Raw genomic sequence first — 14,446 nt, 5'->3', positions numbered from 1 at the left:
TGAGGACTCCAGTGGCTTCCTCTGTACCCATGGGCACAAGGAAAGTCATACCTGGACTCCACATCAAACTGGCTTCCCACCATGCCTTGCACATGGCACATTCTCAAACCTATTTGTTTAGCAAACAAACAAACATAAATTCAAAGATAATCCATCACAAAAATGTCATATTTCACAACGTACTTTCAGTTAGCAAGTATAGCACACTTTCTATCTTTTGGTTTCGGTGCCAAATATATTCATGGTATATCTGACTCTGAGGCATACTTGTTAAGTATGGTCAGATGCCACATAACAACGTTTAAATAAACAACGGACCTCATGTATGATGGTCATCCCACTAGCTTACAGTGGAGCTGAAAAATTCCTATTGCCTAATGGTGCTGTAGCCATCATAGCACAGCAGCACAACGCATTACTGGTGATGCTGGCATAAACCAAACTACTGTGCCACCCAGCATGTAAAAGTATAACACATACAATCATGTACAGTACTTAATATTTCATAATGATCCTAAATGATCAGTACTAGTTTATGTATTTAATATAATTTTTGTCATTATTATAGTGTATATACTCTTGATAGAGTATATAATGTATGCCCTCTTATAAAAAACTTTGCTGTAAAACAGTGTGCCAGCAGCAGCCTCATCCATCTTGTGTCCCTTAGATCGCATCATTTTCCCGTGTGTTTGATTTAATCTCGTGTTGTTTTGTGTAGTAACATGCTGTGCAGGCGTGTAGCCTAGGAGCATAGGCTGCCCCATACAGCCTAGGTGCGCAGTAGGCTGTACCATCCAGGTTTGTGTAAGTGCACTCTAGGATGTTCACACAATGACAAAATCATCTAATGACGCATTTTTCAGAGCACATCCCCATTAAGGGAGACATAACTGTACAAATGTGTCTTTTCAGAAACCCTTGTCAGAATCAGAGTGCCATTTACTTTCTCCGAACAAAGAGACTAAATTAAGCAGCTTCTGTACAGCTATGTTTGGAGTTTACCAAGTCCCTACTGATTGTAGTCATGGATGTTTCTGGAGGCCCCACTCTAGCCCTGGTCTTCAGACACGTTAACATCTGAGCACCGCAGCACACCTGGCCCAGGCTGCAGGGCCTGCCTGCTCGCAGCTGGGATCCAACCTCCCCAGGCCCATGCACCTGGCTGGAGGGACCAACCCCCCCCCCACCCACAGGCTTGAGTTATGGAAAGGAAATCTACAGAACCTGCAGCTGGTGGGGCTGCTTCAAGTATGAGATCATGTCCTACTTTCGAATAACAAAATAACATAACCGAGGAAACAGAAACTCTTTCTTTTCAACCCATGTGATTTCTGGTCCTACCTTCAGAGAGATGTATTAGAAATCCTTGTACATTCTATTATACCAGCACCTAGAAGGAATGAAAATGAAAAGAAGGGAAAAGTAATATTTCACATCCTCCTCCTCCTCAAAAGCATATAAAAGTAAATGACGGTTGGAAAGTGTGTTTCACCAAATAGGATTCTGTAAGCCCTCCAAGCACACAAGGTAAAATGTAAGTTTAATATATCCTGATATATAACTGAATAAACCAACTTGGAAACCAAGTAGTCATTCATCTACACATCAGATGCACTTTTCTCTTCCTGAAATGTTCTTTTACCTCTTCCACTGGGTGTCCCATTCCCTAGTGGAGGGATAATGACTAGGAATTTTTCATAAGCATTTTCATCAATTCCCACCAGTTAGCATTTGCTTTCTAAAGTGTTTGGTGCCAGTGGTGTTTGGTGTACAGTACAGTCTGGGAAGGCATCTTGATGTGCCTGAGTCACTGATGATTTTTCCAACCAACATTTTTTCCCTCCGGCCCTGACTTGTGGGTGTTCCCATGGCCCCCGCTGAGCCCAGAACTCCACAAAGGAGTGTGGCCCTGCGAGAACTTGCACCCTTTTGGCTCTCACTGGCCACTGGTGCCCCACACCTGAGGCTTGAGTCCTGAGGCCTGAGGGCTGAGGCCTGAGGCACCTAAATCCCAGCTGATTTGCTTTTGCCTGCCTCTGTACTCTTCACATTTCTTCTGTAGAAGAAATACCCTCCCTTTAAGAGTATTCCTCTAGATACTTATAAACCACTCACTCTGTGCTAAGCACTTTCACAATTTGTGGATTTCACAGATACACCGACATCCCAGCTTAAGAAACCCAGCTCTGGGTGTTCTACGTTTTATCCTTTAGTCATTTCAGACCCTGAAAGCACTCCAAAACAATGGTCTCGGGCCTGGCCACTTTGGCCTTAGTTCCCACTGCTGGGTGGCCATGTGCAACAGCCACAGAAACTCCTTTTTGTAACTTTGATAGAGGTCTTTTCATTCCATTACCTCCTTCCCAGGGCCTTTTGTTGAGAAACCAACAGGAGATAGTTCTTTTAGCTCAGGGATAGGAGAGGGGGAAAAGGAGCGGAGCTTTGCTTTTCATGAACTCATACTTCATTTTTATCTTAACAGCACCATGACCTTTCTAAATAATCATATTTTCCTTTTCACTTTAGCCACAGCCAAGCTGAAATCCAAGTTTGCAGCCCAGGTCTGACAGCTGAGGAGGATTATGTGGCAGGCATGTCTGTGTGCTGATCTGATGCTTGTACACACTAAGCTCTATACACACTGCTCCCTATAATTGCTGTAACACGCCTAGCAGATGGATGACATTGTACTCTTTTTATAAATACAAAAACTGAGACCCACAGAAGTTAAATAACTTGCCCTAGATCCTGCACAATGAATAGCACAGGTGGATTCCATCTCCTTTTCTTGGATCTTAATTATGTATCTCCTGCCTGAACTACTACAATGAGCACTTCATCAATTTCCACCCCCTGGTCTATGTACTCAGCTGTCAGAATTATCTTTCTTCATGTTATTATTTATTTAATTTATTCAACAAATATTTCTAAAATGCAGTGTGCCCAGATGTGTTACAACACCATGATGAGTTGGACAAGATATTCTTCTTGGTCTCATAGAATTTGTGGTCTAGTAGGAAAGTGAAATAAATAAGTGCACAAGTAAGAATATAATTATAAACTAAGATAAGTGGTAAAGGGAATCTGCCTTTTTAAAAAAATGAGTCAGAAAGGGCTGCCAGGATGAAGGGTTGTTTGAGCTGAAGTAGGAAGAATGGGACTCAGGGAATGGGGATTAAGGATGGGGGAGGGGCCTGGCACAGCCAAGGAAAGCATCTTCCTGTAAGGTACAAATTATATGTACGAAGACTAAATAGCAGGAGAAAATATGGAGATTCTTCAGGAACTGAAAGTTCTATAGACCCAGAGTGGAGTGCGGGAAGGGGCACGTGGTAAAAGATGGAGCTGAGGATGTAGGTAGGGACAGATCATGACTCTGTGGTCTTTCAGACCGTCTTAAGGTTATCAATCCTACAACCGAAGCCACTGAAGGATGAGAGTTAACATTTCAAGCGAACACACTGGGTTAGATTGTCAAGTCAGACTCACACGAACCAGAGATCTTACTCCGGTGTTGAGCTTTACTAATAATTTTAAGAATATAGGCAATCAAGAGGCACAGATGAAGCAGAGAAAGGTCTGGAACATTTCACATGGTTCCCCAGGGTGTTTCTTTCTCACATTGGATGTAGCTTCCGAGGGAGATTTTGCAAGGTGATAGATATAGTGAGCCTTCCCTGAACTTCCACAGCTCTACAGAACTGTCTGTCTTCTTCTCTGTTGCCATGTATAGCGATTGTTCTTATTTTTATTACACACTCACCATCATTATTTTGAACTTTTTCATGTTTCCTGCTCTCTCACCCAAGGACAACAAGTATATCCTACTCATTATTTTATTTACATTATCTTAAAACAAAAGTACCAAATAGATGTTTGTGGATTGAATGGGTGAACTGCAAAGCCCTGAAAAGACAGCTAAAAAACTGCAAAGGTATTAAAATACTATCTTCAATAATGAAGAAAACATTTCTTAAAACTGTGAAGCAAACTTCACCCTACAGATTTCAAGAAAAACAGCTATCGGTTTTTACATCTATCCCTTGCCTAAAAAATAAGTTCCCAAAATTGCACTCTTTTTAAAGTATATAAAATTATTCTTCATAACAACTTGTTAATATAAAGTGACTTTTTTTGTTTTACCAATTAAAATGAAATTGTAATTGGTAAAACAATTACAGTAATTGAGAAAATTCTGTGGTTTCCAGGCTTGAATTGCATGGACCAGTTTAGTTTTTTAATTGTTTTTGGCAAACAATAAAAAGTTGAGTACTTTTTGTGTTACCATATAGTGACATTTTTAAAAACTGCCATCCTCTGTTGTCACAACAGTTTCATGAATAATAGTATATATTTTAATTTTTATTTTGAACAAGCATTAAGCCTTCTATGCTTCACCTAGAGATTGCAAACATTTTGCCACATCCTTCTCTATCTCCATATGTGTGTGTGGGAACTTGAATACAAATTACATATGCATTTTGACAAACGATTTGAAAGTAAGTTGCTGACATCATAACCCTTTACCTCATAAGTATTTACGTGTATATTTTCTAAGAAAAAAGATGTTATTTTATATAGCCATAGTATTATCATCAAATTCAGGAAAGTTAATATTAGTATTTATTATTATCCACTATGCAATTTATATTAAAATTTTGCCTATTGTTTCAATATTGTCCTAAAAGAAAGTAGGCTTTTAACACACATGCAAAACTAGAAATAATCTGACAGGATTTCAAAATAAAAGACACTTCTTTAGAGATGAATATATTTACCTCCATGAAAATAAAGTCATGACCTAGTCCTTGTCTTTTCTCCTCTTTTCTCCTTGGAACAGTAGAGGCTGTGCCACATTTGGTGATCACTCATGTAAATACTTACAGAGAAGATTAAATAAAGACATTACCAATTTTTTTAATTGAACTTAATCAAATGCTTGAAAGAGTGTCATGTTTTGAAAGATGACTACCCTAAGATAAATGTACAAATAACTTTTTTAAATTGTGATTAATTCTAAACTAACAATAGTTAGCTTTTTCTGATAGTTTTTAGATGTCTTTCTTAGTATTACTTGCCGACAGTGTTAGAATTTTGTTTCAAACCTCTTCTCAAAGTGTTTTTATGGCCAAAAGGCCAAAAATTACAGAGCAGTATCTAGAAGAGAAATGGAAATAAATCAGACAGGCGATTTACCCTTCTACCAAGCCCTACTGCTAGATGTATTTGGAACACTGTGTATAGACAAGGTCAAAGAAAAAGCAGCTAATGAATTTGTCACTGAAGAATATTTTTGAATGAGGGAAGACATTCAAAATTAGAATCTGTAGCCCAGGAAGACAAAGACTGAAATAAGATACCATTAAAGTCTATAAAATTATGATGTTCTTATCCACAAGATTCAAAAAAGAGGCAATTATGAAGGAAATCAAAGGGAAGATTGCTCTGGTAGTAAGCCGTAAGTGGCAATAAAAGCTGAAAATATATTCAAAAAGAGTTATGTTTATCAATTTTAAATCCATCACTCATTACAGAGTAAGCCTATATGAAAGCAAATTAGAAATGTCTCATTTATATCTATAACCTGTCCTCCCACAAAATATCTTTCAATTGGATGAGCCATTGACCTAACGCAGTGTGACATTTTTATACTGTCAGTTTTTCATTTCAGAGTCCCTGCTATGGCTCCACTTAACATTGTGTCTATGCCATTGAGACTAGACACATCCATTTATACACTAATGCATATATGGTTAAAACATTTACACATTTTTAAAATAAAAGTTCCAATATTTCAGGCTCAGAGAAGCTTTTGGAGCAAGAAAATAGTGTATATATTGCCTGTATTGACTAATGGTCATGAAATAATCCATTTGAAATTGATTTAGAAGTGTATGTATACTTCAGAAATGTGAACCATTAATATGCTTCTTTATACCGTTTCATTTATTTCCCCCTTTGAAAGGTATTTTTGATACCTCTTAGTGTCAACATCAGTGGTAGAATGTAAATTGTCCTTCATGGTTTTCTTGCTGACAATTTAATGGTTCTGCAAAACAAAACAAAGTTAAACAAAGACAAAACTTGAAGATTATTTTCAATTAAAATAATTGTGTGGGAACTTCTTTATTCTGACTTGTTTCACTTTATGAAACCAAACCCAAACCCAAACAAAAAAAATTCGATTGACTGTAATAACTATGCACATTAATATTTGACCTCAGAAAAGCATACTAAGGATGGAAGAGATGAAAAATGTACCTTTATGAATCTAAATTCTAAATATTAAGACAATCTCAGTTTTCTGTGAGACTCACCAAAGGCTCCCTGGGCTCAGAGGATCAGTGGGGTTGGCTGTTCTCAATGGCGGTTTGGTTTTTGTTTGTTGTCTCGAGGAAACCCAAGGGCACAGCACAGGGGGCCCAACCTGAGGAGCATTTAGAAAAGATTTCATCAATGACTAATCCAGGATAGAAAGGGAGAAGTGTTTGAAGGATTTAAATTTTGTTTTAGTATGACTTCTAACAAATAAATATTCGCCTCAAGCTATAATTGTTCATTCATTTGACATTTCCCTGCCTAGCAACCATGTCAAACACCCAGAGGTTCCCTGATTCTGGAGGTCCACTAGTCCCACAAGACTGGGAAATGTGATTAGCTGGGTGAGTTGAATGCTGCTTCTAACAACAATTGCTTCTTTCTTAGACAGCGCAAGGATGAGCTGGAACAGAGAATGTCTGCTCTCCAGGAGAGCCGGAGAGAGCTAATGGTCCAGTTAGAAGGTCTCATGAAGCTGCTAAAGGTAAGACAGCATTTATAAAAAGTTTAGCACACAATGGACATTAGTTTTTGCAATTACTATATGTGATTTCCCCCAAAATGTGGTTCTGAATTCATCCATAGGAACTTTTCTTAGATGCATCAAATGATAGCAGTCAATTATAGGGCTTATTCTTATCCATTTTCTGATACCAGACTACTGAGGACTTTCACGGAACAACTTCTTCTTCACTTATTTCAGTTTCTTATGTCCTTGAAAGTAAGAAGATTGGATTTATTTAGAAATATTTTACTTTTAAAGCTTTCAGCAGTTCTGACTAAATTGAATAGAAGTTAATGTCTAAATCATAAAATAAAGATACAGCCATTAAATAACTTTGGTGGTAATAGTTTCATTAATGGAAGTAACTTCAGTAATTTCAGTAAAAGTGTTTATTTTGCTTGTGTGGCTTCAGCAGCAAGTCACATAAGTTCTATGGGCCTCAAATGCAACTGCAATTGAAAATGTCTCCTTATTTTTTTTTATCCTGCTGCCTGAGAAATATTAACCCCTTGGGCCAAAAAGAAGTTCCTGATAAATTACTAACAAATCTAGTTTCAGAAAGTTGAGATTTTTAAAAAAACATGTTTATTGCTCTCCTTCCTTTTCTGAAGGTAGAGTGTCTCAGGTCTCTAGGAGTCCTCTGCTGAGTGCTATAATCTGTCACTGCTCTTACTGCGAAATTATGTACTTCCTTTCATAAATCCTTACTCCTTTTTTAAGTATGCATTAAGTCACATTTTAAGTCAAAGGTAGACTAATTATGGCCATATGTCTGTAGTCAGCCCAGTAGACATATCAGTGCTGTGTGGTCATCCTGCCTGATGAAAACAAGCATGAAACAGTGTGGGCTGAAACGGCCACAGCCAAAGGCAGGGACCAGGACTTCTCATAAGAAAACAGGGGCAGAGTCCCTGGGGCAGTGCACTTGAGACATGATGTCCTGACTTTCAGCTCATGTACCCCTCATAACCCTGACACCCCATCATCTTTTGGTTTTGTGTTGTTCTTTTCTCTCTCTCCTCCTCCTCCTCATCATCATCATCCTCCTTCTTTTTTTCTCCCTTCCTCCCTCTCTTCCTTCCTTTCTTCCTTTTTTTGAAGAAAATATGTGTTGAAACCTGCCTAGGCACTACTATAAGTTAACATTTTTTCTTTTGTTTTCTTTACTCTTTTTTATTCCTTAGTCAACCTTTCCTGCCATCAGTGTTGGGAATGCTTTGTCTTTACCACACAACTATCAGTGTATTAGACATGTGAAGTGTAGAATTCAGTTTTTATTGCACTTTGTATGTTAGGACAGGACTGGATAATTAATCACTTATTGCTGTTTTTGGCCTGTTATCTCATTTGATGATCTAGAAAAGCTCTTTCTGCTTTCCTTTCCAAATATGCCAAATGAAGAAAGTTAACCCCATCTTTCTCTTCACTGAATGACAGGAAGCTTTGAAAACATCCCCTGCTTATATATTCCAATAGATTCTATCCCCACAGCATTGGGATACAGTCTATTTACCGCCAGCCATCTGGGCATCAACCTAGCCTAACTGAGCAGTCTGTTGTATCAGAATGTATGAACACCAGGACAGAGAGACTGTGTAGAAAGATGGTTGGACATGGAGAAAAGAGATGGGTCTATAGTTTCAAATATCTAAAAAGACTTCAAATTGCAGTCACTGAGGTCAAAGAGACCTGGCCTGCCAACAAAGCTGTGTTGATGTTTTCCCCACCTTGCATCCCTTCACACTGTATACATGCTCTTATTGGAACCCTGGGTAATCTAACTGTTATTGATTCAATCTTTCTGTAGGAAGAAGAACTGAAGCAGGGAGTAAGTTATGTTCCCTACTGCAGGTCTTAACTAACAGTGGAGGGGCCTGCCGTCCTGCTGTTTTTCTCATTGCTTTTGCCTCTAATGTATGTTCATGCTTCAGTTTGGAAAGAGAAAAAAATCATACTAATTTGCTTCCTTTTCAATGTAGTGCTTGAACTGAAATATATTAAATTTAGCATTTTTGTAACTATTACTACTGTCGGCATCGAAAGACAAGTTATTATGTCTTTGAGAAGAGGGAACAAATTGTAATTTGTTGGACACTTTTTTAGATCTCCAGGGGTCTCAATTTCAAACCAGTCTCATGCTTTTTGGGGCTATTGATCTTTTTTTAATAGAAAAATACCTATCATAGTCACTAAAGTTACACTAGGTAAAACCCACAGTGCTCATCAGAAGCTAACCTCACCATCCTCTGATGTTGTGAATATCCAGTTCAGTTTCCATTTTACTGAAAAGGTGTGGATCCTCTTTTTATAAAAATTAGCTAATTATATCTCTTCTTATTACACAATTATTAAGCCCCAATTCCCCACTGCTCACCAAAATGTGCTCAATCTTATGAAGACTGAACTCAGTAATTGTTCACTTCCCATTGTTTACTTCTTCCCAAGCAGAGTCCCTACCATTGGTTGACAATAATCTCAAAAGAATAGATAACTTTCAGCCTTTCTCTTATCACCGAGAACCTTTCTGCTCTGGGAGTTTACAAGGCCCTCACATACATCTCTAAAAATAGAGACATTTTGACTCTAACTGTGGCCTAAACTGAAATCCTGTCTCTAATGCTGTGGTCAAGTTCAGAAACCACCAGACAGAGCAGTGTACTCAAAAAATAATAACAATTAAATAAAAGCAAAATAAAAGCAGCTTTAATTTCAAGTGCATGTACCAAGCTATGTATGCCAATATATCCCACCTGCTAGTATTATGAAAAAGTTTCACATTCTTTCCATGGATCAATTAGAACTACAGCCTGTCCAATTTCAACCTACCTTTTAATCCTTCTGTATTCTCTTTCCTATTATTCATTGTGTGTGTTTGTGTGTAACAAAAAATGTTTGCAAAATGCTGGACACATTTTTACCCTTTATTCCCCTGGTCTGTTAAAAAAAAAGGAAGTGTAAAACTAATCTGTAATGTCAGACAATAAAAACAATGTATTACATTATTTTGTATTTTGTGAAAAAAATTACTTTACTAGAACTAAAGTTCAATTTTAATAAGAGACAGTGCCCCTGGGCAAAGGACACACAGTGACAGCCTGTATAATTGCCCAGAAATGCATACATGGGGTATTGCTGTGTACTTCCAACACACTCAGATTGTGGGAGAGAAAAATGCCTCTCTGTGGCACTTCTCTTTGCCAACAGCCTCTTTTCTTTCCTGTCTCTAACTTAGCATGTGCACAAAAGGAAATAAGGGTCCAGTATAACCTTCCTCCTCCTAGTGGACAGAGAGGGAAAACATCCTGTAATCAGTCAGCCTTGCTTTGTCGGTTTCCCTCCGGACTCCTTCTCTACCATTTCCCAAGCAATACATTCTTGAAAGGCTCAGTGGACCAGGAATTTCATAAACCAATGGATGCATAGAGCCAGAAAGTGTAGAGGCAGAGAGCCAAGCAATGGCAGCACTCATAAGCGCATCATTACTGCCTCCTTTCCTTCCTGCTCCTCCCCACTGAGCCCTCAGCAGCTGCTGCATCTTTGAAGGTCAGCCAGCAGTGGATGCTGCTGCAGAGGTACTTGAAGGCCATTACTGCTAACACCCAGAGGTCAGCAGTGCATTGTCTGGATGGGGGAGAGTTTACCTGTCTTATTTATTTGCTTTTCTACTCGAGCCTCTTTTGAAAAGGGACTTGAGGCAGCTTACAACAAATAACATAAACAATGACTTCATAAAATGAAAAAATAAAAATGCTAAAGGAAAAAATGCAAATATGCTAATTATAAGGGACAGGAGTATTATTCTGAGCTTTCTGGCAATGAGGCAAAAAAGAAAAACATAATTGGTGGTTTTTATCAGAACAGAAATCCTAGTTCTCGGGGGACCAAACTTCTGCTGGCATAAAGTGTAAAAAGAAAGTTTTCACTCAGAGCTCTATAGGAGTACTGAAAAATACAATGAGCAAATGTGCTAGTAGCTTTCACATGGCTGCTTCTTATCCTGACCTTCGGTCAAAATTAAGACAGAACCCCACCTGTCTCAATCCTGCAGAGGCAGTTCTACAGGGAAATAAACAAATGCCATCCAAATCTATAGAATTCTCATGGTACAAAATGATATAAGGAGAAAATTTAGAGGTTTTAGTCTAGCATCTGCTTCTAAATTATGTTTTTATTTACAAGCCTTTCCTCTTTGGAGATGTTCCCTTTGTACAATCAGGTTTAAGACATTGCACACAACAAATTGAGCTTGATTTAATAACCTCTACTTGCGTTATCATAAGTCTGTGTGGTTCAATGTATTTTATTACACTGGTATATATAACTCCTACTTATACTGTTTCTTGTTAGAGGTAATGCATGAATTTATTCCCCTTGAGGAAAGAACATGAATTTTAAAAAAATTAGTGCCTGTAATATAATATGATTATGATATGATAAGCAATAAATTTTTTTACAAAACTTGAATTGAAATTATCCTACCCTCTTTCTTCTTTGTGTATATTTAAGATTTATTGAAAGCACCATAAAAAGAATACTCATAAAAAGTTTAATAATGAAGGTGACTGGGGTGTAATTTCAATGATGGTATGTTCCAGAATTTCTGATATACTTCCAGTTCCAAATATCATGTCCCGATCTAAAACTTGAAGCATTCTAACTTCAAGTTCAGAAAGTAAGACCTCAATAATAACTTCTTAGAAAGATTATTGGAGTTAAGCTTAAACGACAGTGTTCCCAGCTCTTCTTCTACAGTGGAAGATCTTGAGTAAGTAAATTAAGTTCCTGGCAATTTATTTCAAACATACCGATAATAGATCGCTCACCAGGTTGTTGAATGGACTTTAAAAGATAATGGATATGCAAGCACTTTGGAAAATACCATATTTGTGTCAGACATAAGTATGAATGTACGTGTATATGCACATGCTCCCACATAGGTATATGTGAACTTTCTAATTCAACCCATACTTACATGCACACGTACATTCACCCATTCCCTTCTCTCCCTTATAGTTAACTAACAGTGTCTCCTCAGGGGGAGAAAGTCAAACATCATTGCAAATTGCATTTCCTGCTCCCATTCCCTTCTCTCTTTACAATTGATGGCACAATTCACTTGGGAAGTCATAGTCACTCAGGTTCCTGCTTCTTCCCAATATGGTATGGAACACAAACAAGCCAGAAATGACCAGTTTTTCCAGCTTAGATTTCACCTTTCTGTTTCACTTGCTTGTCCTCTCTGGTGGGTATTCTTGTTTTTTATTTCTACTTATTGATTTGAGAGAGAGAGAAAGAGATTTGTTGTTCCACTTGTTTATACATTCATTGGCTGATTCTTGTATGTGTCCTGTCTGGGGCCTTGGTGTGTGGGCATGACACTCCAGCCAACTGAGCTACCCCGGGCAGGCCTCTGATGGGGATTCTGTGGAGTAGTGAAGCAATCCAATGTGAGGATGGGGGCATGGAAAATTCATGTCATACATAATCAACTGCAATATAAGGGCTAACATCTAGTGTTCAAAAACATGCCCTCCCAGAGTGTGTGTGTGTCTCTTTCTCTCTCTCTCTCTCTCTCAATTTTAGGGATTGGTTAGTTAGTTCTAGAAAAGTAAAATTAGTTTAGGGTAAAGCCAAGCCCCTTTTATGACATGGGAAGCCCCCAAACCTGGCTCCATCCCTTTCCCAGCTTTCTCCTGCTCCACTCCCCACAGTGAACCTGGTGCTTAACCACATGGGCTTCCCAACCCTAACTGCCATGGGGTACACCTCGCATGTCATAAATGAAATTCAGTGATATCTTGCTCACGATACTGCAAGGCCTGGAATGCTCTTCTCTTCTCCCAATACTTCCTCGTTTCTGCCTGGAAATCTCACTATTAAGATCCAAGTCCAGTGATGCCCCCCTCCTGACAAGGATCATTCATGTCACCTCACCTGTGTCCTCCTAACACTCTGTACACAACAATCCCCGTGATGACCATCAGTGAATGCGTACTGGGTGAAAGGATGAAAAGAGGGTTGAAGGTAGCCAGGCCCTACCTTCCCAGGCTGCTAAGAATCATTAAAACCAGACCTAACTAGGCCGTATCCTCAGCCAAACGTGAGACAGAGGAGGGTCTATGTAATGTCACCCATGGCTGCCTCGTGGCAATGCCATTTCTCCAGACAGTGCTGCTTCAACATTTCACGTCCCTTCTTCCTGGTGCTGAGTGGAAACCAAAATGCTTCCTGGAAAAAAATAAGAAAATTTATGGACCTTGTCAGACTTTTTAAAAATTGATACAACAGCAAGTTGAGTGGACTCAGAGGATGGAGTGTAGAAATGAATTTTTCATTTATTCTCTAGAAAGAGAGCTATTTTAAATTTGCCAAGTATGATGTATGTTTTCCTTCTTTCATAAATCAACTCCCTTCTGAGGAATTTTAGATCTATATATTGATCTGCATGGCCATCGTCCCTTAAGTCTTTTCCCCATTAATCATCGAGTAATTTCCAGGAAACGATCTTCACAGAGATGATTCACTCTCATGCTTCTAAAGTTGTTAGCAGACAACCATGCTTCCTGACCAGGCCAGAGGCTACTGTTCTATGGAAGCCACTCGCTGTGAGGATAAAACTCAGTGATATCTGCTCTGCTCATCTACCCCAATGCCTGCACCTAGCTCCTGCCCTTTCCTGGTGGTCCTGCAAGAACAACAGAGAGGAAGGCCAGCACTGGCGTTCCCAGCAGTAGTAGGTCATAGAAAGGTACCAGGCAACAAACTGGATACTGTCCTCACAAAGAGTGATGGGATCAAGGAGCCAGGAACCCCCTCCCCAAAGTCTAGGTGATGACTGGACCAGATTTGGGTGTCATGAGTTGCAGGGAAGATGCCACTAAGTCTTTTTTCCAGCACAGAATCTTCCATGAAAATTTTTCACGTAATCAGACTGCTTGAAATTGCACCAATTAGAGATTCATTTAAGAGCTAGTGGCTATTAATCATTCACACATTGGTGTCATTTAGATTCAGTCCATTGTTTTTCCCTTAATGCATAACTACAGTCAACTATTTTTCTCTTAACACAGAACCACTACAAGGAGTTTTGAAGGAAGGAAGCAGGTAGAAAGAAGGAGGGAAAGTTGGATTTGGAGACCGTGCATTAAGCAGGGAGAGGTAGGGATGGGAATGCCCCAGACAAACACAGTTAGCGGGAGCTAGCTCAGTGCGAGGAGAAGGGGAGAGCGTGGCCACAGGCACAGGACTCACAGTCAGGAAGGTTAGACAGTCCAGGTGTAGTGCCCGGAGGGGCAGGGGCAGCCCCTCAAGCGCCCTGTCCTGGAGAGCCTGGTGGAACAAGGGTAAGCAAGCTGGCGTACAGCAGCCCCTGTAGAGCCATCAGGATATTGAAATTCGGGCCCGCAGCCCCACATCTGAAATGTTCCAGAATTCAGAATCGTTCAGGTTTTAGAAATGCAATAATACTGTGCAGATACCATATAAAGAGCCTCACATCAGTTATGCAAGAATATGTGTTGCTTTTTGGATTTCAAATTTGCAAATACCAGTGCCCACAATCCTGAGAAGCAGCTGTGGTGCCATAGAGAAGCCCTGGCCTTGTAGGCTAAGGGCTGGGGA

General features: G+C 39.3%; 1 protein-coding gene across 15 annotated transcripts in view; it reads left to right on the top strand.

The window, feature by feature from the left end:
* DTNA (dystrobrevin alpha) overlaps nucleotides 1-14,446 on the top strand; it is a 352,090-nt gene that overhangs the window by 319,716 nt on the left and 17,928 nt on the right. For 7 of the 15 annotated variants that reach the window (XM_028523840.2, XM_028523841.2, XM_028523839.2 and 4 more), the window contains one exon: nucleotides 6,709-6,805. In XM_028523840.2, coding sequence (XP_028379641.1) covers nucleotides 6,709-6,805 — 97 coding nt within the window. Of the gene's footprint in view, nucleotides 1-6,708; nucleotides 6,806-8,633; nucleotides 11,213-14,446 lie in introns of those variants that run through there. The other 8 variants (XM_036009159.1, XM_036009163.1, XM_036009162.1 and 5 more) reach the window with 2 other exon arrangements.

This window comes from Phyllostomus discolor, chromosome 9, assembly GCF_004126475.2.
Source record: "Phyllostomus discolor isolate MPI-MPIP mPhyDis1 chromosome 9, mPhyDis1.pri.v3, whole genome shotgun sequence".
Taxonomy (NCBI): domain Eukaryota; kingdom Metazoa; phylum Chordata; class Mammalia; order Chiroptera; family Phyllostomidae; genus Phyllostomus; species Phyllostomus discolor.
Note: the sequence above shows the minus strand (reverse complement) of the source record. Positions and strands in the feature narration are given on the sequence as shown.